We start from the raw sequence: 19975 nt of genomic DNA, 5'->3' as shown, positions 1-19975 counted from the left end.
ATAAAACTGTATGGAAGCCCAGTTTGGCCAATAATAAAAGAACTATATGACACACAAGATTGAAATACTCAATCATACCATGTAAGACTATTTAGCCTACCACATGAAAACTAAGCAATAAGAATATTTAATTAACATTGGGAAACAAACAAGTCGACTTAATTTAAACATGAAATTAGTATAAATAGTACAAATTAACATAAATGTTAGCTACTATAACTGAACTCTGAACTAACCACGTCGTAAAAAGAATTTTTAGTATATGACTGACTTCCAGAAAACTGAATAAGAAAACTTAAGAATTAATGTATTATTTGGAAACGGTAATATTTCAAGCGGACAAATACTGCTCAAAAAAATTAAAGGAACACATAAATCACCGGTTGGATCTAGATGAATGAAATGTTCACCTTGAAAACCTTATTACCAAACCAAATTACATTAGGTAATTTGTTGAGAACAAAATGACAGCAGTCAGTGAAAACACAATAATCGTTTAAGTGCTGGATTTGAGGGAAAAAAGAAAATCACAACAGTTAAAGTTGAAAAGTGTGTGTTTCGTTAATTATCAGCATAATTACATTTTAGGTTAAACACTTTTTCAAAATCAATTCTGAGCAAGGTCTTTTTGTTACAAAATAAAACAGTCAGATAATGAATATGCAAAATATTATTTTGTGGATAACACACTAAAATTTTGCCCTCATGTGTGGCTGAGGATGCAGTTTTTTTATTGGAAAAACAGTTTATACAAGACTTATCACATTCACATCTCTGTACAAAAAATAAAACCATTACAGTGTGGCCCAGTGCTCAAAATCATTACTCATCCCTTCAGCTGATTTAAGCATAAAAACCATTTCATCTCTAAACCCAGTTTAAACAGAGCTGTTAAAAATGTCCTAACAGAGAAGCACAGATAAGAAAGTTTAAATGGACCAGAATCAAAACCATTGGATGTTTTAGCTTTTAAAAGATAAGTCCAGGTCATTAAAAAAATAACTATGTGGGCGTATGAATTCACTCTTTTTCTCAAACTTAAATGATGAGTCTTGGCTCCAGCAGAGACTCCCACCGTTCTGTCACCTATGAGAAGAAAGTGAACATGTTACTTTAAGGACTAGTCAAGTCAGATTTATTTATACAGCACAATTAAAAATAAGAGCTGTGCAGCTAAGAGAACAGAACAATGCAAGACAATAAATTCAATCGTGTCTACGACGATGTAGACCAGCGGGCAAGCACTGTGTCCGAGTCTGACAACACCGGAGCACCACAAGGGACTGTGCTCTCCGCTTTCCTATTCCCCTTCTACACCACAGACTTCAGCCACGGCACAGAGACCAGCCATCTTCAGATGATGGTTGTAGGATGGTAGCTGGATGCATCAGTGGGGGCAATGAGACAGAGTACTGGGCTGTGGAGCTGCAGAATCATCTGCAGCTCAACGTGACAAAGACCAAGGAAATGATTGTGGACTTGAGGAGGACCAGGAAACCAGCGACCCACGTTTCAATCCAGAGGGTCGAAAATAAAACTTGTAACCACATAATTTTCACAGGGATTAATAAAGTATTCTGATTTTGATCTATTCGGAGTGTAAAGGCTTTACAAAAACCGAAACAGCACTTACCCATGCAAAGACTTAAAAACAAACAGTAAAACCTTAAAATCAATCTCAAACTGACTGGCAGCTAAGACGAGTGATATGTGGTCCTGTTAACTCATGAAAAAAGAGAAATGCCTAAAACAATCAGACCTTTTGGGGGTTTGGGGGGGGGGGGGGGGGGGGGGATAATTTATTTATTAAATAATAAATAATAAAGTAACATGACCTAATGTATGTAATGTAAAAAGGGTGATAAAGGGTCACACCCACAGAATCATCACCCTACTCAGCATCCATACATATATATTTAGCCTCTTATCTCATGGTTTTATTTTGCTCTTATCAGTGTCACATTCAGCAGCAGACTGACTCAAGTACAGTGGGGCAAAAAAGTATTTAGTCAGCCACCGATTGTGCAAGTTCCCCCACTTAAAATGATGACAGAGGTCAGTAATTTGCACCAGAGGTACACTTCAACTGTGAGAGACAGAATGTGAAAAAAAAATCCATGAATCCACATGGTAGGATTTGTAAAGAATTTATTCGTAAATTAGGGTGGAAAATAAGTATTTGGTCACCTCAAACAAGGAAAATCTCTGGCTCTCACAGACCTGTAACGTCTTCTGTAAGAAGCTTTTCTGTCCCCCACTCATTACCTGTATGAATGGCACCTGTTTGAACTCATCATCTGTATAAAAGACACCTGTCCACAGCCTCAAACAGTCAGACTCCAAACTCCGCCATGGCCAAGACCAAAGAGCTTTCGAAGGACACCAGGAAAAGTATTGTAGACCTGCACCAGACTGGGAAGAGTGAATCTACAATAGGCAAGCAGCTTGGTGTGAAAAAATCAACTGTGGGAGCAATCATCAGAAAATGGAAGACATACAAGACCACTGATAATCTCCCTTGATCTGGGGCTCCACGCAAGATCTCATCCCGTGGGGTCAAAATGATCATGAGAACGGTGAGCAAAGATCCCAGAACCACACGGGGGGACCTGGTGAATGACCTGCAGAGAGCTGGGACCAAAGTAAGAAAGGTCACCATCAGTAACACACTACAACGGCAGGGAATCAAATCCTGCAGTGCCAGACGTGTTCCGCTGCTGAAGCCAGTGCATGTCCAGGCCCGTCTGAAGTTTGCCAGAGAGCACATGGATGATACAGCAGAGGATTGGGAGAATGTCATGTGGTCAGATGAAACCAAAGTAGAACCTTTAGGTATAAACTCAACTCGTCGTGTTTGGAGGAAGAAGAATACTGAGTTGCATCCCAAGAACACCATACCTACTGTGAAGCATGGGGGTGGAAACATCATGCTATGGGGCTGTTTTTCTGCCAAGGGGACAGGACGACTGATCCGTGTTAAGGACAGAATGAATGGGGCCATGTATCGTGAGATTTTGAGCCAAAACCTCCTTCCATCAGTGAGAACTTTGAAGATGAAACGAGGCTGGGTCTTCCAACATGACAATGATCCAAAACACACCGACCGGGCAACAAAGGAGTGGCTCCGTAAGAAGCATTTGAAAGTCCTGGAGTGGCCTAGCCAGTCTCCAGACCTCAACCCCATAGAAAATCTGTGGCGGGAGTTGAAAGTCCGTGTTGCTCGGCGACAGCCCCAAAACATCACTGCTCTCGAGAAGATCTGCATGGAGGAATGGGCCAAAATACCAGCTACTGTGTGTGCAAACCTGGTAAAGACCTATAGTAAACGTTTGACCTCTGTTATTGCCAACAAAGGTGATGTTACAAAGTATTGAGTTGTATTTTTGTTATTGACCAAATACTTATTTTCCACCCTGATTTACGAATAAATTCTTTACAAATCCTACCATGTGGATTCATGGATTTTTTTTTCACATTCTGTCTCTCACAGTTGAAGTGTACCTCTGGTGCAAATTACTGACCTCTGTCATCATTTTAAGTGGGGGAACTTGCACAATCGGTGGCTGACTAAATACTTTTTTGCCCCACTGTAGCTCTCATAAATCTGCTGTGCACTTTGTGACCAGCTCCATTAAAAAACAGCAGATTTAAAGCACACCCACACTGGCTTTACTTTTACACTACCTGTGGCTTCAGAGGGTTATTAACAGCACATAAAGTCTTACCCAAGACCCTCTGGACACAGCATACTCCACCCTCTCGGAGCCATCTGGATTTTGATAGACTAGATCAAATTTTCCAGGTTCTACGGAAGCTTTGGAAGAAGCAACAAGTTAGGAATCATTAGAAACAGAAATAAATTAGGAAGGTTAATTCTTAAATCTCTTAACTTCTTCTGAGAAAGTGTTCAGTTCTCTGAAAATGAAAAGGTTTTCGCTGTAACGTATTATATATCACTACCAGTGACATGACCAGTTTAATTAGGTGCTGACAATTCAAAGACATCAGGAGTCGTCTTTTACATATCGATATAATTACTTACATGATGCATTATTTTTAAAAAGGCATGATTATACACAGTTATGATATTGTATGCCAGCGGTGAACTGATCTCCTACCTTGAGAGACATTAAGGAGTTCAAGTTCAATCTGTCTGTTGATTGGGTCAAAGCTCACAATCTTTCCCTCCTAATATAAACAGAACCATAGTTGGTCATGGAGTACGAATGACAGTTTATACCATAGTCTGTATTAAATAAGCTTTTATTAGTAACATCATTCCAAGGTTGTGATTAGGTCATCACAACTGACTGCCCTCACCTTGTATTCAGATACCTCTGGTGTGTAGTTTTCAGTTAGCTCCAGCAGCTGCATATAAACACATAGAATTAGGAAATGAATGCAATTCACTTTTTTATTCACACATTATTATTTATATAGCTTCAAATCACAACAGCAGTCGCTTTAAGGGGGCTTTATTCTGTAAGGCAGAGGCGCTACAATAACACAGAGGAAACAAAAGCACTCTGACAGCGCAACTCCCCTCGAAGAGCGAGGGCTGTAATACATCTGTGATGCTTTATGATGTTTTTATTACAATGAATCTGAGAGCAACTTAGTATCTTCCCCAAGGAAATTTGACATGAAGCAGCCAGCCATGTATTTATTTTATTTTATTACAATATGCCCTCATAATTATAATATTACCCTGCTTTTATAACAACACACTGATGTCTGACCTTTGACCTTTAAGCATTACATACTAAAATGATGTATTTTATTATCTTTACCAATATAATTGAAGCAGAAATGGACGAAATCTTTGGTTTCAATAAGCTGAAAAAATGTGAGTGCGGCAGGGTGTGGTTTGTGGCTCAGCCGCAGGGGAGGGGTGGAGCAGCGGGTTCAGGGTGCAGTGTCAGGGGAGTTTGACACACACCTGAGCTCCATCATCTAGCCATGGCTCCCCGATAAAAGACGTGCTGGGACCTGAGGTGGGAGGTGTGTGTGCTACAAGCAACTGCAGGCAATTATGGGCAAAATAACCACTGGCAGGGCTCTAGACTAACTTTTTGCCATGGGTGCACCGGTGCGCACTTTTAAAAAGTTAGGCGCACTCAAATTTTTCAACCGCATCGCTTAACACTGCAGTTAAGTCCCATGTGCACTTTTTTGGGGGGGAAATTGCAGTCCATACTGACAACATTCATTTCTAAACTATTAACTAACAATCTTGTGCTTAAAGTGCTTTCTTTTCATCTTTTCTTATTACCCACAGCTACATCCACTTCTGTCAGGCCTAGGCTGCTCACTAGGGCTGGGTATCATCACTGATTTCTATAATCCATTCGATTCCGGTTCTCAAAGTCCTGATTCTATCCAATTTAGCCTCAGACAGTCAGAAATATTCTAATTCTGATCATTTATCAGTACGGATACATGTGAGACTTCATCAGAATTGTGAACATCACAGCAGATGCCTTTGTGTGAAAGTAACTGAGAGCGAGAGCTGTGCATGAAGTGTGATTTTTATCGTGGTGGAAGCAAAACAGCAAAAGTCAGAGGGAATTCATGACGACATTGATCAAATGTGAAGCGTAGTTTGCTGCTTCTTTTGCTGCTGGCTCGGTGAAGTTTGGTTGGAGAGAGACAAAACCTGCAGCTCAGAATCAGCGCAAAAAGATGTAAACACAGAGCGGACCGGACGCATCAGGATCGTTGAGCTCCGACAACGTATCCGTCTACGGGCCGTCGGGTGAGAAAGCCGAGAAAGAGAAAGCTGATTCTGATGCGTCGGGTCCGTTCTGTGTTTACGTCTTTGTGTGGAATCCGTGTACCTGCTCTCATTTACTGTTTGGTTGCTGTTGAAATGGTTTTGTGGGCTTTAATCTGAGAATCTGGCGTTTCTGGTAAAACACATTTAGATTTAAAAGTCGATTCAGGATTTAATGAATCAATATCGCTTTATTCAAGCTACTCACCTCCCACTTCCACCTGCACTTTCAACTGGACCACGGCCAATCAGAGAGGTCCCGCCCCTGACTATCTCTGATTGGTTTAGTCCACAATAGGGGCATAATGTGTGCCTGTTGTTGACCACACGGAGAGTTGCAGAGATTTTTTTTTTTTTTTTTGTTACCCGAACAGTTGGTCGCAGTGGTGCGACCAATTATTTTTTTAGTCGCACCATTGAAAAATGGCAGAGGAGAAAAAAATCCCAGAGGCTCACTAACAGTGTATTTGCTTAGAGAACACTGGATTTAAACATTACATAAAATACTGCACTGTAAGATAAACTCATGGCTTATGTCTGTGAAGCATTTCGATTTTTCACATAAGTTTACACCTGAACAGAAAATCTTTGATAACTGGCCCCCCGCCCCAAAGTTAAGCTAATTTTGAGTGTTCTACAGTATATTAACTACAACAGTGTACTACAGCTGATAAGGATATTGAAAAAACAAGGCACAGAAAAGCCACGCAAACTTGGAAGAGTTGACCTGATTTGTACAAATTGAAATGGCTTGCAGTGGACAGATGCAAGGTCATCGATGTCTACATCCTTGTGCATTAAAGAGGGAGTATGCTGTATTGTAAGAGGGCTGATCAGCCTGTTTCACTACCTCATCTACAGAAGGCAGAGGGTACAGCAGATTTAGACTTTTTTTTCAAAATAAAAGTATGACATTATTCTCAAAATCATCAATAGTATTTTTTTTCTTAGTGTAGCCCTAAAACTCCTTCAGAACAACAGTATGAGGGCTGATAGCTTTCATTTTTAACCTGGAGATGACTGCAGCTTACAACACCCACCTTAAAGGCAATCCTCTGCCCCACCTGTGGAGGAGCAGCTAACAGGGGCATGGAGTTGTAGTCCTGCTTGGGTACACTCACAGCTTCATTCTATAAATGGAGACAGAAAGTCAAGAATGCCTTTTAATTCATTTTACTGGAGAGCAGATATTACATTTAAATTTTAGGCTTCAGATGCAGACAAACCTGCAGGATCACTGACGTGTTGGTCAGTGAATCATTCTGGTAAGACGGCTCTGTGGCTCCATTATAGCTGGACCCAAAGCTGCTACTGTTCCCTCTGCTTGCTCCTCCTCTACCCCCACCCGTAACACTTGCTCCCTGACCACTGCCACATCTGGCTTTCCCTCTGCCGCGACCTTGCCAAGGAGACTGAATACCTATGCCACCTCTGGGCTGCTGCAGCGGCCTTCGTATCACCAGCTGGATCTCGTCTTCACTGTCCGAGTTGGAACCCTTTGCTGCTGTATGAGGTGGCTCGGCTATGCTGGCGGTCTGTTCTGGATTATCGTTTGTAGGCTGCGGGGCTGAAGGAGCCCGACTCGATTCTGAGCTGGCAGCCGTGGTTTTTAAAGGTTTGTTTCTGGGCTGGATTTTCACACTGGCAGCCTCATCAGGAGAAGACTCTGTTTCTGAAGAGGATGACGATGACAGTGGAGGTTTTTTGGGGGCAGGTTTTGTGTTTGATGGGACCTTGGAGGGAGCAGGAGTGGAGGTGGGTGTTTTTGTTGTTTTTTTGGGTACGACATCTTCATCACTGCTGCTACTACTGGAATCTGAAGAGGAGGCTTTTTGTGGTTTTGATGCTTGGAGCTTCTTGGTGCTTTTACTCAGCCGGCTGACAGCAGCTGGAATCTTTGGGAGATCAGCTGGTTTGGGAGAAGCAGGAGCACCTTTTTCCTTTGGCTTCTTTTTCTTCTTCTCTTTCTTCTCTGTGGGGTTTCCCTGTACATTCTCATTCTGGTCATCACTTGCCACTAGGTTGGCACCGTCTGTCATTCTGTCCTCGTTATTTTTCTTCCTCTTTTTCTTCTTCCATTCGACACTCACTCCATTTTCTTCTGGCACAGTGTCTTCTGTGGCTCGCCGTCTCTTTCTGCCGCTTTCACTTGCTGCATCTGGATGACTGCTGTATCCATTCAACTCATTCATCCAGCCCACCTTCACCCTGACACAAAAACAGAACACATCTTAAAGGAATAGTTGAACATTATACATTATACAATGGATTTATTATGTCAAATTTCCTCGACTCAAATAAAAAAGGTCAGTGGCAAACTATCCAGGGTGTACCCTGCTTCTCACGGACGGAGAGATGACAGAAATGAACATCAAACCTGTTTACTTACCTAGTTAACCCTTACAGGGAAGTTGGAACCTTAAGACACACTCTTGATGACACAGGGCTAACACTGAGAAACAGCAGGCAACCACAAAAGCACATTTAAACCTACACATGATTTAGAATCAGCAGTCTGTCCAACATGCAGATCTCTGTGTTGTGACAGGAAACCCACACAGATCTGAACCCCAGAACCATCTCATTGTCAGATGACAGTGCAGAATACTGAAAAACTGACTGTTGTAAAGCATACAGCATTTGGTTTGTTGTAGCTTTTGAACTAACAAAATGAATACGTGTGAATTTAAATATTGTGTTGCTTATGTTAAGACTTAAACTTAACAAACTTGAGGTGTGTTGGTCATTTGAAGTATGTTACATTGGTGCATACTTCAAATTAGGTTCAAATTAGATTAGTACAGACTCAAGACTCTGGGGTGACAGGAGAATAAATGGTGCCGCAAATTTTGGAAAATTAAGTCTACATGAAGTTTGTTTCAAATCCACACTTCACTCAATAGCCCTGTGCCAAATACGCGTATTTCATTTTTGCATACCGTGCCACGATCCAGGTTTTTGTTCATACCACCCAGAGCTAGGCAAGCAAGCAGCGTCCACATGGTACTGAGCTGAGTGTTTAGAGACATGTTGTAACTAAATAACTCGTATTAAATATGCCAGGATCTGTCAGCGCTTTGAAAGTTACAACCAACAAAGCACGCGCACCTGACGCTGTCGTTGTCCCGCACCACGTAGATGCTCTCCGTGTGCGGCAGGTAGCAGTCTTCTATGAACAGGCTGAGGATGCTCCCGCCGCTGAATTCAAACTTCTCCCTGATGACGCTCTCCAGGTCGGCTACCACGCGACACACGTTTAGGTCTACGAGCAGCCAGCACATGCGGCAACCGACGACAGCCGGCGGCGGGTAGTCAAAGTACAGGCGCAGTCGGATAAAGTTGTTACTGTGGGCAGCCATGACGGCTACAGCACCAAAACACACCGGCTGCTGTACTCCCTCTGCGAGCTCAAAGACGACACTTCCGCTCTTCAAAATAAGAGTGCAAACTCAAATGTATTTCATTTCCCTATTCAAAGAAAAGATTATTATAGTAATAACAACTCTGAAATGACAGCTATACCCACATCATATCAACTTATCACGTATTCGTTTGTAGTCTCAGACTTTTATTTTAAATTATCACTTTTCAACGGAAGTGAGGCGCACGTGTTTGGCGCTGTCAATACCCCCGTTTACAATAATGACCTCTGCTGGCGTGGAGGAAGTACTGAATTATTACAGAGCTCCATCGCAGCCAAATGATCGAGAAATATTCACCAGAGGCTCTTGTCGTAACTTAAAACTAAACTCAAACTGAACTGAAAATGACTTGAATAAAAGCTTATCTTCATTCTTCTTGGGATTTTTTTTTTGCATTAAAAATGCACATAACTAACGGGTTGAACCACTGGTCTGTCTACACACAATAGACAACTTATATCAGCATGGTTATCAGATTTTCCTTAAAAAGCGACAAAAAAAACACCCCATTAGGACCAAAGAAAAAGTGGCAAGCCTAGATGCACTGTCTACATCAGATGACCAGTTTCTGGAATCCATGTCTGCTAGAAATAGGAAAAATCCAGCAAGACCTGGAAAAATAAAAAAAGAGATATATTAAGACCTTGATCCATCTACTCTTGGCCAAAGTCTTGTCGGAAATGGTCTGAATGAAAAGGTCGCTGTAAACAAGCCATTCCTAAGGCTGCAGTATGTCATAGTACACAAAAACTGGATTGAAAATGAGGGGAAACAAGTCAAATCTAAAATGGTTCTAGCTATTATCAGCGTGTATGTCTCTAGGACACAGTAGGAGAGTCACTTTTATCCCAATACAGCAGTTCTGCACCTAAACTCTGAGCCTTTCCTGCCTCCTTGCCGTTTCTTTTATAACTGAACTGCTCACTTTGTCTGAACTGTGCGCATTTATATTGATGCTTTATGTCTGTCTTATGAGGTGCAGTGCTCTCTGTGCCTGTTTTAACTGTTAATTGCCCCTTGGGGATAAATGAAGTGTTTCTGGGATTTGAAATGAATGTTAGATCAAACTCATCGTCTTTTCTTCTTTTCTTTTGATGTTCATTGAGGTTTTTCAGACTTTACTCCCTTCAGTGCTCTGAGGTTATTCCAACTTTACTTTGTGACGCAATATTTAAAAAAATGTGTCGGTCAGCTGACCACGGGTTTGGTCATGTGACTTCTCGTTGCAGTTGAAATTATGCGGAGCCTTTACAGCTAGACACTTTAACGATGGGTTCCTTCCGAGTAGACTTTACTTTGTGTTTCTTACTCAGCGTTGTGCTGTCTAAAGGTAAGATATCCGCACTGTGGACGAGGCTCTTACAGACTTCTTCTCGGGGTTTTTTTACCTCCCACTTTGACTTCAAAACGAAAGTAACGTTTTGATCGCTCATCACAGACTGGTTTATTGTTTCTGGTAGAATGACGATGTAACACTGTCACACTGTAACCGAACACCAAGTTAACAAAGTGGATGTGATTGAATTCTGCGCAGGGCTCCCCTCTGCTCTGCGGAGCAAAGAAGCCTGGAACTATGTGGAGGTGAGAGACGGGGCCCACATGTTTTGGTGGCTCTATTATGCTGACAGTGTACAAGCCCAGTACAAGGACCTGCCTCTGGTCATGTGGCTGCAGGTAGGACTTAATGATTTTTGTTTTCCACCTTAACTGGGCTTCCAGCGATGTCAGCATTTCAATCAAACTCCCGATTCGTCCCATTTACGAACATTTTACGCGTGTTTAGTCGCTTAGTATCAGTCCCATTACGTTTAGACCAAATAAATTGTCAATGAGATTTTCTTTTTACACGAATAAATAAATAACCTATATAGGAATTTTAAACTTTGAATTCCTAACTTTGCCTGCAACTTCCCCCACGACCTTATGCTGACAGCTTAAAAAGTTATTTTTCATTTAGGCAGTAGGCTGTCTACAGTCTGCACCTACAATACCTGCACTGTCTGTAGGGTATTGTAGTTCATTCAAGTTGAAGCATGCAGAGTTTTTTGTACTGGACACAGAGAGTGATCCATCCCCAGACACTCAAGCGTTCAACTATTAGTTGGAGTAAGACTGGAAAGTGGGGGTCAGTCTTGTCTGTATGTTTCTGAGGGGGAACAAAAGTCCACAAGACTAATAATGCTTCAAGTATTTATGTCTTATTTAGTGATTCTCATCCCATATCAACTGTCTGTCTTGCCCGTTGTATGCAAATACTGATTGAATAAATAATAAAGTCCACAGGAAGCTAAGAAATCCCCTGAAGCTGTTCACTGAGCATCATTAATCACTTAACAATCAGGTCTGTGACAAATCGAGCACATGCATGGTTGCATTCTCAAACATGTGCAGCATCATGCTACCATTCCATCTTCCTGTACAGTGATGTCTGCAGGAAGTTGTGATGTTCAGAGATTGTGTCCCCGTCTGATCAAATGATCAGGCCTTTGGTTAAAAATGGAATGGGGCTTAGACTGAGAGGTGGTAAGAGTGAGTAATGGCAGTGTTGTTTTTATTTCTAACTACAAAAGAGGAACAATTATGGTCTAATTTTAAACTTTCCACTTTATGACCTTGTATTGCATTATTTTTCTGATCCCACCCCCTGCCACCAAAAACAAACAAACAGTAATAGAGACTTGTACGTTAATGGCTCATTTAATACGAATGTGGCTTGTGCTGAGTTAAATGGCAAATATAACAATGTTTACCTGTGTGTGTGTTTTAGGGTGGCCCAGGAGGATCTGGAACTGGCTTTGGCAACTTTGAGGAAATTGGACCCTTGAACAGAGATCTAGAGCCCAGAAAAACAAGCTGGGTAAAGATTTATTGTAACTGAAGAGTGCTTCAAAGAAAGTATAAATGAATAGATTAGCATGCTGACGTGTGTGTGTGTGTGTGTGTGTGTGTGTGTGTGTGTGACCTTTAGGTCCAGGCAGCCAATTTGTTGTTTGTAGATAACCCTGTGGGCACTGGCTTTAGCTACACAGACAGGCCAGATGCCTATGCTACCAATGTGTCCACTGTAGCCTCAGACATGCTGGTGCTGCTCAAACACTTCTTCTCAGAAAAGCCTGAGTTCCAGGTATGTCCATTATTGCATTTTTTTATTTTTATTTTTGCCTGTTTGTCAGAAAGATGGGCTCATCAAACGTTGTCTAAAGTGACTCCAAAACACATTAGTATTAAAGGACCTAAAGTGTACTGTTCTGTTATTTTCAGAGCATCCCCTTCTACATTTTCTCTGAGTCATATGGAGGGAAGATGGCAGCTGCTATCTCCTTAGAGCTCAGCAAGGTGAGGTGACTTATTTTGGGATCTTTCTGTTGTTCTTGGCACAGCATTCAGTTCAGTGTGAGCTCCCTGCTATTGGAAAGTCCCAGTAATAAAGATGTCATGTGATAGAAAAGGGAAGTAGAGACAACGTGACGTTTAAAGAAAAAAAAAAACTGTCTGACAGCTTGTAAAGCCTGTTCTTCTGGAGAATTAAGCAATAACTTTTATTGTAGTTTGTTTTATTTTTTTAGCTGGTCACATTTTTTTTTTATATTTTATGAGAGAGAGATATTTAGAGCTGTTAATGATTTATATTCTGTTTAAAGCACATTGATTGAGTTAAGTAACATGAAATGTGCTTTATAAATATAGCTGACATTAGCAATGTTAAATTGATAGGTATGCTGTATGAAATCGGATTGATGGCCATTTGTACCACCAGTCAAAAGTTTGGACACACCTTCTCATTTAATGGGTTTTCTTTATTTTCATGACTGTTTACATTGTAGATTCTCCCTGAAGGCAACAAAACTATGAATGAACACATATGGAATTATGTAGTAAACAACTCAAAGGATGTTTTATATTTTAGATTCTTCCAAATATCCACTCTTGGCTTTGATTACTGCTTTGCACACTCTTTGCATTCTCTGGATGAGCTTCATGAGGTCGTCACCTATAATGGTTTTTCAACAGTCTTGAAGGAGTTCCCAGAGATCCTGAGCACTTGTTGGTTCTTTTGCCTTCACTCTGCGGTCCATCTCATCCCAAACCATCTCCACTGGGTTTAGGTCAGGTGACTGTGGAGGCCAGGCCTCCATCACTCTCCTTTTTGATCAAACAGTCCTTACACAGCGTGGAGGTGTGTTTGGTGTCATTGTTGTTGAAGAATAAATGATGGTCCAATGAAACACAAACCTGATGAGATGGCATGCTGCTGCAGGATGCTGTGGTAGCCATGCTGGTTCAGTGTGCCTTCAATTTTGAACAAACCCCCAATTGTGTCACCAGCAAAGCACCCCCACACCATCACACCATCACACCTCCTCCTCCATGCTTCACAGTAGGAACTTCCTTTCACCTTTTCTGCTTTGCACAAAGAAATGGTGGGTGGAACCAAAGATCTCCAATTTGGACTCATCAGACCAAAGCACAGATGTCCACTGGTCTAATGTCCATTCCTTGTGTTTCTCGGCCCAAACAAATCTCTTCTGCTTGTTGCTTTTTCTTAGTCGTGGTTTCTTAGCAGCTATTTGACCATAAAGGCCGGATTCACACAGTGTCCTCTGAATAGTTGATGTAGAGATGTGTCTGCTACTGGAACTGTGTGTGACATTTATCTGAGCTCTAATCTGTTAACTTGAGATTTGTGAGGCTGGTGACTCGGATGAATTTATCCTGAGCAGCAGAGGTGACTCTTGGTCTTCCTTTCCTGGGGCGTCCTCATGTGAGCCAGTTTCATTAAGGCACTTGATTGTTTTGCGACTGCACTTGGGGACACATTCAAAGTTAGCAATGTTCTGGACTGACTGACCTTCAGTTCTTAAAGTAATGATGGGCTGTTTCTCTTTACTTAGCTGATTGGTTCTCACACTAATATGAATTCTAGCAGTTATCAAATGGGACTGTCAGCTGTGTACTAACACGACTTCTGTCCAACACAATCTCTCTGTCTCAACCCCAATAAGAAGGCACAAAATTCCACAAATGAACCCTGACACAGCACACCTGTGACGTGAAACCATTTCAGGTGACTACCTCATGAAGCTCACTGAGAGAAGGCCAAGGGTTTGCAGCCCTGTCAACAAAGCAAAGGGGTGGTTACTTTGAAGAATCTGAAATATAAAACATATTTATTTATCAATATTTTTCTTTCTTACATCATTCCATGTATCTTGCTTCATATATTTGGTGTCGTCAGTATGTATCTGCAATGTAGAAATTAGTAAAAAATAAATAAAACCATTCATTTGTGTCTCTCATCTGTTTATAGGCCATAACCCAAGGGACAGTCAAATGCAACTTTTCTGGTGTGGCACTTGGAGACTCATGGATTTCACCACTGGGTCAGTATCAGATATTAAGTATCAACACCATGTGCCAAGAAAGACTTCATTTTAACCATAGGATGAGAACAAATGGCAGGTTTTTGCTGTTGGCGTTAAAAACTGAGAATTCTTTTATGTAAAACTTCAAGCAAGGCTGAGTGAATTTCTGTTGATACACTTTTGTTTCATCCACAGACTCTGTTATGACATGGGGACCATATCTCTACACCACTGTAAGTAACACACCATAGACTGCATATATGAACCTGTCTTGATGTCACCAGTTGGTACAATCCTGCATTTTCACCATTGGGATCTTGGCGTTTTAAAACCGGATGTGATGAGTGAAACATGGATCTGACTGAAAAACGTTGCGAGCTCATTGGCTACCACTTATCATTGGGTTCTTTTTCCTTTAGCGTAATCAGTTTATCCTCCTTTCTGTCTCTAATAGTGATCATAACTTACTAAATGAACTCCATTTTGCATTCACTATGACCTGAAATTAGCATCTAATCTCAACAGTGTCATCATTTACAAAAAATGATGACACTGTTGAGATTATGAAGCTACGATGATCTTTCATATACAGTGTATGTAACACAGAGTCTTTTTGTCCATTGTGTTGAGCTTCCATATGATTCTGTCTGCAGTCCCTCCTGGATGATTACGGCCTGGCAGATGTCAGTAAGGCAGCAGAGGCAGTGAAGCAAGCCGTGGAGCAGGGCCAGTTTCTTAAAGCGACTGAGCTGTGGTCTATGACGGAGTCTGCTGTAGAGCGGGTTTGTACAACTCTACATAATTTGGAGAAAATGCTTGCTGGATATTTAATGCATTGTCTAATCTTAAATTACTTTATGGAAGTGGTGTTCCATCGGGGCAATCAGGGCAAGCAGTGCTTGTCTAGTAAAATCTACCAACAGACATTAATTTAAACATACAAAAGAGGAAGCATCTCTCTTTTCATCTCAAACAACCTTGTCGTAAAACTTCTCACCTGTTTGCATTGTTCTTGAAGTTACTGCCATCTTGTGGCCATAGTTGGTTCATGGCTCTGGAAGCAGAATTAACTCTGCTTGACTCCATTCTTTGGAATCTGCATCGGCCAATGTTTTCATGGGCAAATCTGTGTCCCAATAAAAATGGCTTCAGCCTGTCAAGCTGAGAAGCCATGTTTGCATAAGTACATCATAAACTTCTACTCTCTGACTGATAGTGGAAACTGATATGATCTCTTCAACAGTGTTATAAGATAGTGTGTGTATGGAATCGCTGTTGCTTTTATTCTGTTATACATGCATAACCTGTTTAACTGAGATGACTATTAGTACAACTATATATTAATATGATCACCTTTGGCTAGGAGCATACACACTGAAGATATGTTATATTTTTGTGTAAACAAAATGTTAATAAAGTAGTTTTTGCCATATTTATGTATTGTATTGTCTTATTTTTGGTTTTCCTTAAGAATACCAATGGAGTCAACTTCTACAACATCCTAACTCAGAGTTCAGATGAGAAGCTCACCTCTTCTGCAGGGCTGGACTTTATCAGTAAGACTCTGATCTAAATGATTCCATCTAGTTAGTAAACTAGACCACATGGGTTTGGTGATTTTAAAATAAACCTGTCCTACTTAAGTCTAGATGTAAAGTAAAAGTAAAAAGTAAAAAAAAAAAAAATTCTTCGATGACTATCTACTGATGCTCTTCCTACTTTATACCAGGTCTGCAGAAACATCGTCACATTCGCCCCCTCCACAGCCAGTCCCTGAGTCAGCTGATGAATGGACCAATAAGGAAGAAGCTGGGTATCATTCCTGAAAATGTCACATGGGGAGGTACGATTTCTTGAAGTGAAAGATCAAGGAACTGTTTGTCCTTTCATTTTAGATGCTTGAAAATACTAAACATCATAAAACCTTGTTCCCTCTCCTGTTTTTGCTGTGACCTCAGGTCAGGCTGATGAGGTCTTCACTAACATGGCAGGAGACTTTATGAAGCCAGTGGTGGACATAGTTGACCAGCTGCTGACTGCTGGAGTTAAAGTCACAGTCTACAATGGACAGCTTGATCTCATCGTGGACACTATGGGTTAGTTACTCAGTAAATTACGAAGATGGGTGACGCACCAAGTACAGGGTGGGCCATTTATATAGATACACCGTAATAACATGGGGATGGTTGGTGATATTAAAGTCCTGTTTGTGGCACATTAGTATATGTGAGGGGGCAAACTCCTCAAGATGGGTGGTGACCATGGTGGCCATTTAGAAGTCGGCCATCTTGGATACAACTTTTGTTTTTTCAAAAGGAAGAGGGCCATGTGACACAAACTTATTGGTAATGTCACAAGAAAAACAATGGTGTGCTTGGTTTCAACGTAACTTTATTCTTTCATGAGTTATTTACAAGTTTCTCTTTGTTCACAGCCATTGACATGTCAAAGAGGTTAACACGTGAGGAGCGGATAGAAATTGTGTTGATATCTGGTGAACGCAGTAACCGGGTCATTGCAGCAGATTTCAATGCAAGAATCCTACGAGACCACCCATCTCCCATGCTACAGTTAGCAAACTGCTTGCTAAGTTTCGTGAAACTGGTTCAGTGTTGGATTTGCCAAAATGTGGACGCAAGAAAACGGTCACTAATGAAGAAACATCAGTGGCTGTCCTAGCTTCATTCAGCAAGAGCCCACAGCGTAGCACTCGCTGCATGTCACTGGAGAGTGGCATTAGTCGAACATCCCTTCAGCAGATATTAGCTACTCACAAATGGCACCCTTACAAACTCCAGCTACTGCAGCATCTCAACGAGGATGACCCAGATCGGCGCACAGAATTTGCAGAATGGGCAAAACAAAAATTGGAACAGGACCCTCAGTTCACGCAGAAGATTTTGTTCAGCGATGAGGCAAACTTTTATGTGACTGGTGAAGTTAACAAACAAAACCACCGCTATTGGTCTGACACTAACCCTAATTAATTTACAAGTTTCTGACCACTTATAAAATGTGTTCAGTGTGCTGCCCATTGTGTTGGATTGTCAATGCAACCCTCTTCTCCCACTCTTCACACACTGATAGCAACACCGCAGGAGAAATGCCAGCACAGGCATCCAGTATCCGTAGTTTCAGGTGCTGCACATCTCGTATTTTTACACCATAGACAATGGCCTTCAGATGACCCCAAAGATAAAAGTCTAACGGGGTCAGATCGGGAGACCTTGGGGGCCATTCAACTGGCCCACGACGACCAATCCACTTTCCAGGAAACTGTTCATCTAGGAATGCTTGGACCTGGCACCCATAATGTGGTGGTGCACCATCTTGCTGGAAAATCTCAGGGAACGTGCCAGCTTCAGTGCACAAAGAGGGGGAAAAATATCATCATGTAGCAATTTCAAATATCCAGTGGCCTTGAGGTTTCCATTGATGAATGGACCCACTATCGTTGTACCCCATATACCACACCAAACCATCACTTTTGTTGTTCCAGCAGTCTTGGAGGGATCCATCCAATGTGGGTTAGTGTCAGACCAATAGCGGTGGTTTTGTTTGTTAACTTCACCAGTCACATAAAAGTTTGCCTCATCACTGAACAAAATCTTCTGCGTGAACTGAGGGTCCTGTTCCAATTTTTGTTTTGCCCATTCTGCAAATTCTGTGCGCCGATCTGGGTCATCCTCGTTGAGATGCTGCAGTAGCTGGAGTTTGTAAGGGTGCCATTTGTGAGTAGCTAATATCTGCCGAAGGGATGTTCGACTAATGCCACCCTCCAGTGACATACAGCGAGTGTTACGCTGTGGGCTCTTGCTGAATGAAGCTAGGACAGCCACTGATGTTTCTTCATTAGTGACAGTTTTCTTGCGTGCGTCCACATTTTGGCAAATCCAACACTGAACCAGTTTCACGAAACTTAGCAAGCAACTGTAGCATGGGAGATGGGTGGTCTTGTAGGGTGTCTTGCATTGAAATCTGCTGCGTTCACCAGATATCAACACAATTTTGATCCGCTCCTCACGTGTTAACCTCTTTGACATGTCAATGGCTGTGACCAAAGAGAAACTTGTAAATAACTCATGAAAGAATAAAGTTACGTTGAAACCAAGCACACCATTGTTTTTCTTGTGGCATTACCAGTAAGTTTGTGTCACATGGCCCTTTTCCTTTTGGAAAAAACAAAAGTTGTATCCAAGATGGCCGACTTCTAAATGGCCACCATGGTCACCACCCATCTTGAGGAGTTTGCCCCCTCACATATACTAATGTGCCACAAACAGGACTTTAATATCACCAACCATTCCCATTTTATTACGGTGTATCCATATAAATGGCCCACCCTGTATATGTCCCTGTTGAGTTTAAGCACCTGGATCTTTGTCTTCTCACAGGTCAGGAGCTGTGGGTGAAGCAGCTAAAGTGGGAGGGGATTCGTAATTTTAACGAGCTTAAGTGGACTCCCCTCGATGATCCTGCCACCCCGGGCGTTACTGGAGCTTTCTGCAAGACTTTTAAGAACTTTGCCTTTTATTGGATTCTCAAAGCTGGTCACATGGTAAGCTAGAATGAGTCAGTTGATGAAATGTAGATAAATAAACCTAATTTCTTTTTATTAATATTTAACATAAAATGCCATCCTTTTTGTCTGTCCTCACAGATTCCTTCAGATCAGGGACCTATGGCCTTGCAGATGCTGAAGATGATCACCCAGCAGGCCTGAACACCTTTCTCTGATCCAAGCTGGAAGTGCACTGACAATCATAATGATCACATTATTTTTAAAAAATATATAAATTTCACTCCCTGCTAAACAAACTCCAAAGTGCAGTTGATTACAATACTGTGTAACATTTTAACCCAATAAAAAGCAATAAAGACACATTTGTTTCATAAAGGCTACTTTGTTGTCTTTATTTAAATGTTGTACAGAGTGTCAAATAACAGTTGTACAGTACAGAGTCCTGAGCCACCCCTCATTTTATGAAATGGGGAAACGGATGCAGTGATTTATTGAAACATGTAAACAAATGGAAATGCTGCATATAAAGCAAAAACAGAGTTTATTCTTCAACAGTCTGAACTCTGTTAGGTAAGCATTCATGAAAGTTCTTTAAGTAGAAGAAGAAAGACATCCTGAGGTGCTTCTTGGGATCTTAGTTGCCTTTTTTGTTAAAATGATCCCACACTGCTTCAGTAATGATGAGGATGTTGAGGGTGTGTGTGTGTCTGTACACGTGTATTAATATTTTTGTGGGGACCAAAAATTGGAAACTAAACTTATGGGGAACAAAATCCCAGTTCCTACAAGTCTGAAGACATTTTTGAGGCTCAAAATGTGGTTTTAGTGTCAGGGTCATGATTAGGTTTAGGCATTCATTTTTGATGGTTAGGGTAAGCAGCTAGGGAAAGCATTA

General features: G+C 41.4%; 2 protein-coding genes across 2 annotated transcripts; one reads left to right on the top strand and one right to left on the bottom strand.

Annotated features, from left to right (window-relative positions):
* Nucleotides 1-536: 536 nt before the first annotated feature.
* coil (coilin p80) lies at nucleotides 537-9263 on the bottom strand. The gene is made up of 7 exons (XM_040049197.1): nucleotides 8882-9263; nucleotides 7000-7981; nucleotides 6814-6903; nucleotides 4321-4368; nucleotides 4119-4188; nucleotides 3726-3814; nucleotides 537-1086 (listed from the first exon to the last, which is right to left on the bottom strand). The coding sequence occupies exons 1-7, from the start codon at nucleotides 9130-9132 to the stop codon at nucleotides 1039-1041; spliced, it is 1578 nt and encodes a 525-aa protein (XP_039905131.1). The 5' UTR covers nucleotides 9133-9263; the 3' UTR covers nucleotides 537-1038.
* A 1126-nt stretch (nucleotides 9264-10389) lies between these two features.
* scpep1 (serine carboxypeptidase 1) lies at nucleotides 10390-19455 on the top strand. The gene is made up of 13 exons (XM_040049198.1): nucleotides 10390-10525; nucleotides 10730-10869; nucleotides 11963-12052; nucleotides 12164-12319; nucleotides 12457-12531; nucleotides 14504-14576; nucleotides 14754-14791; nucleotides 15212-15340; nucleotides 16030-16114; nucleotides 16288-16401; nucleotides 16517-16654; nucleotides 18953-19116; nucleotides 19219-19455. The coding sequence occupies exons 1-13, from the start codon at nucleotides 10465-10467 to the stop codon at nucleotides 19279-19281; spliced, it is 1326 nt and encodes a 441-aa protein (XP_039905132.1). The 5' UTR covers nucleotides 10390-10464; the 3' UTR covers nucleotides 19282-19455.
* Nucleotides 19456-19975: the final 520 nt, after the last annotated feature.

Source organism: Simochromis diagramma, unplaced genomic scaffold (assembly GCF_900408965.1).
Source record: "Simochromis diagramma unplaced genomic scaffold, fSimDia1.1 OVJJ01000517.1, whole genome shotgun sequence".
In the NCBI taxonomy this organism is placed as follows: Eukaryota; Metazoa; Chordata; class Actinopteri; order Cichliformes; family Cichlidae; genus Simochromis; species Simochromis diagramma.
This window is presented reverse-complemented; position numbering and strand designations above follow the sequence as displayed.

Bases quoted from the DNA above. Each gene is read 5' to 3' on its own strand.
- scpep1 (XM_040049198.1), top strand. From the start codon at position 10,465: ATGGGTTCCTTCCGAGTAGACTTTACTTTGTGTTTCTTACTCAGCGTT. The intron at 10,526-10,729 runs GTAAGATATCCG...AATTCTGCGCAG, and splicing joins CAGCGTTGTGCTGTCTAAAG to GGCTCCCCTCTGCTCTGCGG. The intron at 16,655-18,952 runs GTTAGTTACTCA...GTCTTCTCACAG, and splicing joins TCTCATCGTGGACACTATGG to GTCAGGAGCTGTGGGTGAAG.
- coil (XM_040049197.1), bottom strand. From the start codon at position 9,132: ATGGCTGCCCACAGTAACAACTTTATCCGACTGCGCCTGTACTTTGAC. The intron at 7,982-8,881 runs GTGCGCGTGCTT...TTTTTGTGTCAG, and splicing joins CGGGACAACGACAGCGTCAG to GGTGAAGGTGGGCTGGATGA. The intron at 6,904-6,999 runs GTTTGTCTGCAT...CTCCATTTATAG, and splicing joins ACACGTCAGTGATCCTGCAG to AATGAAGCTGTGAGTGTACC.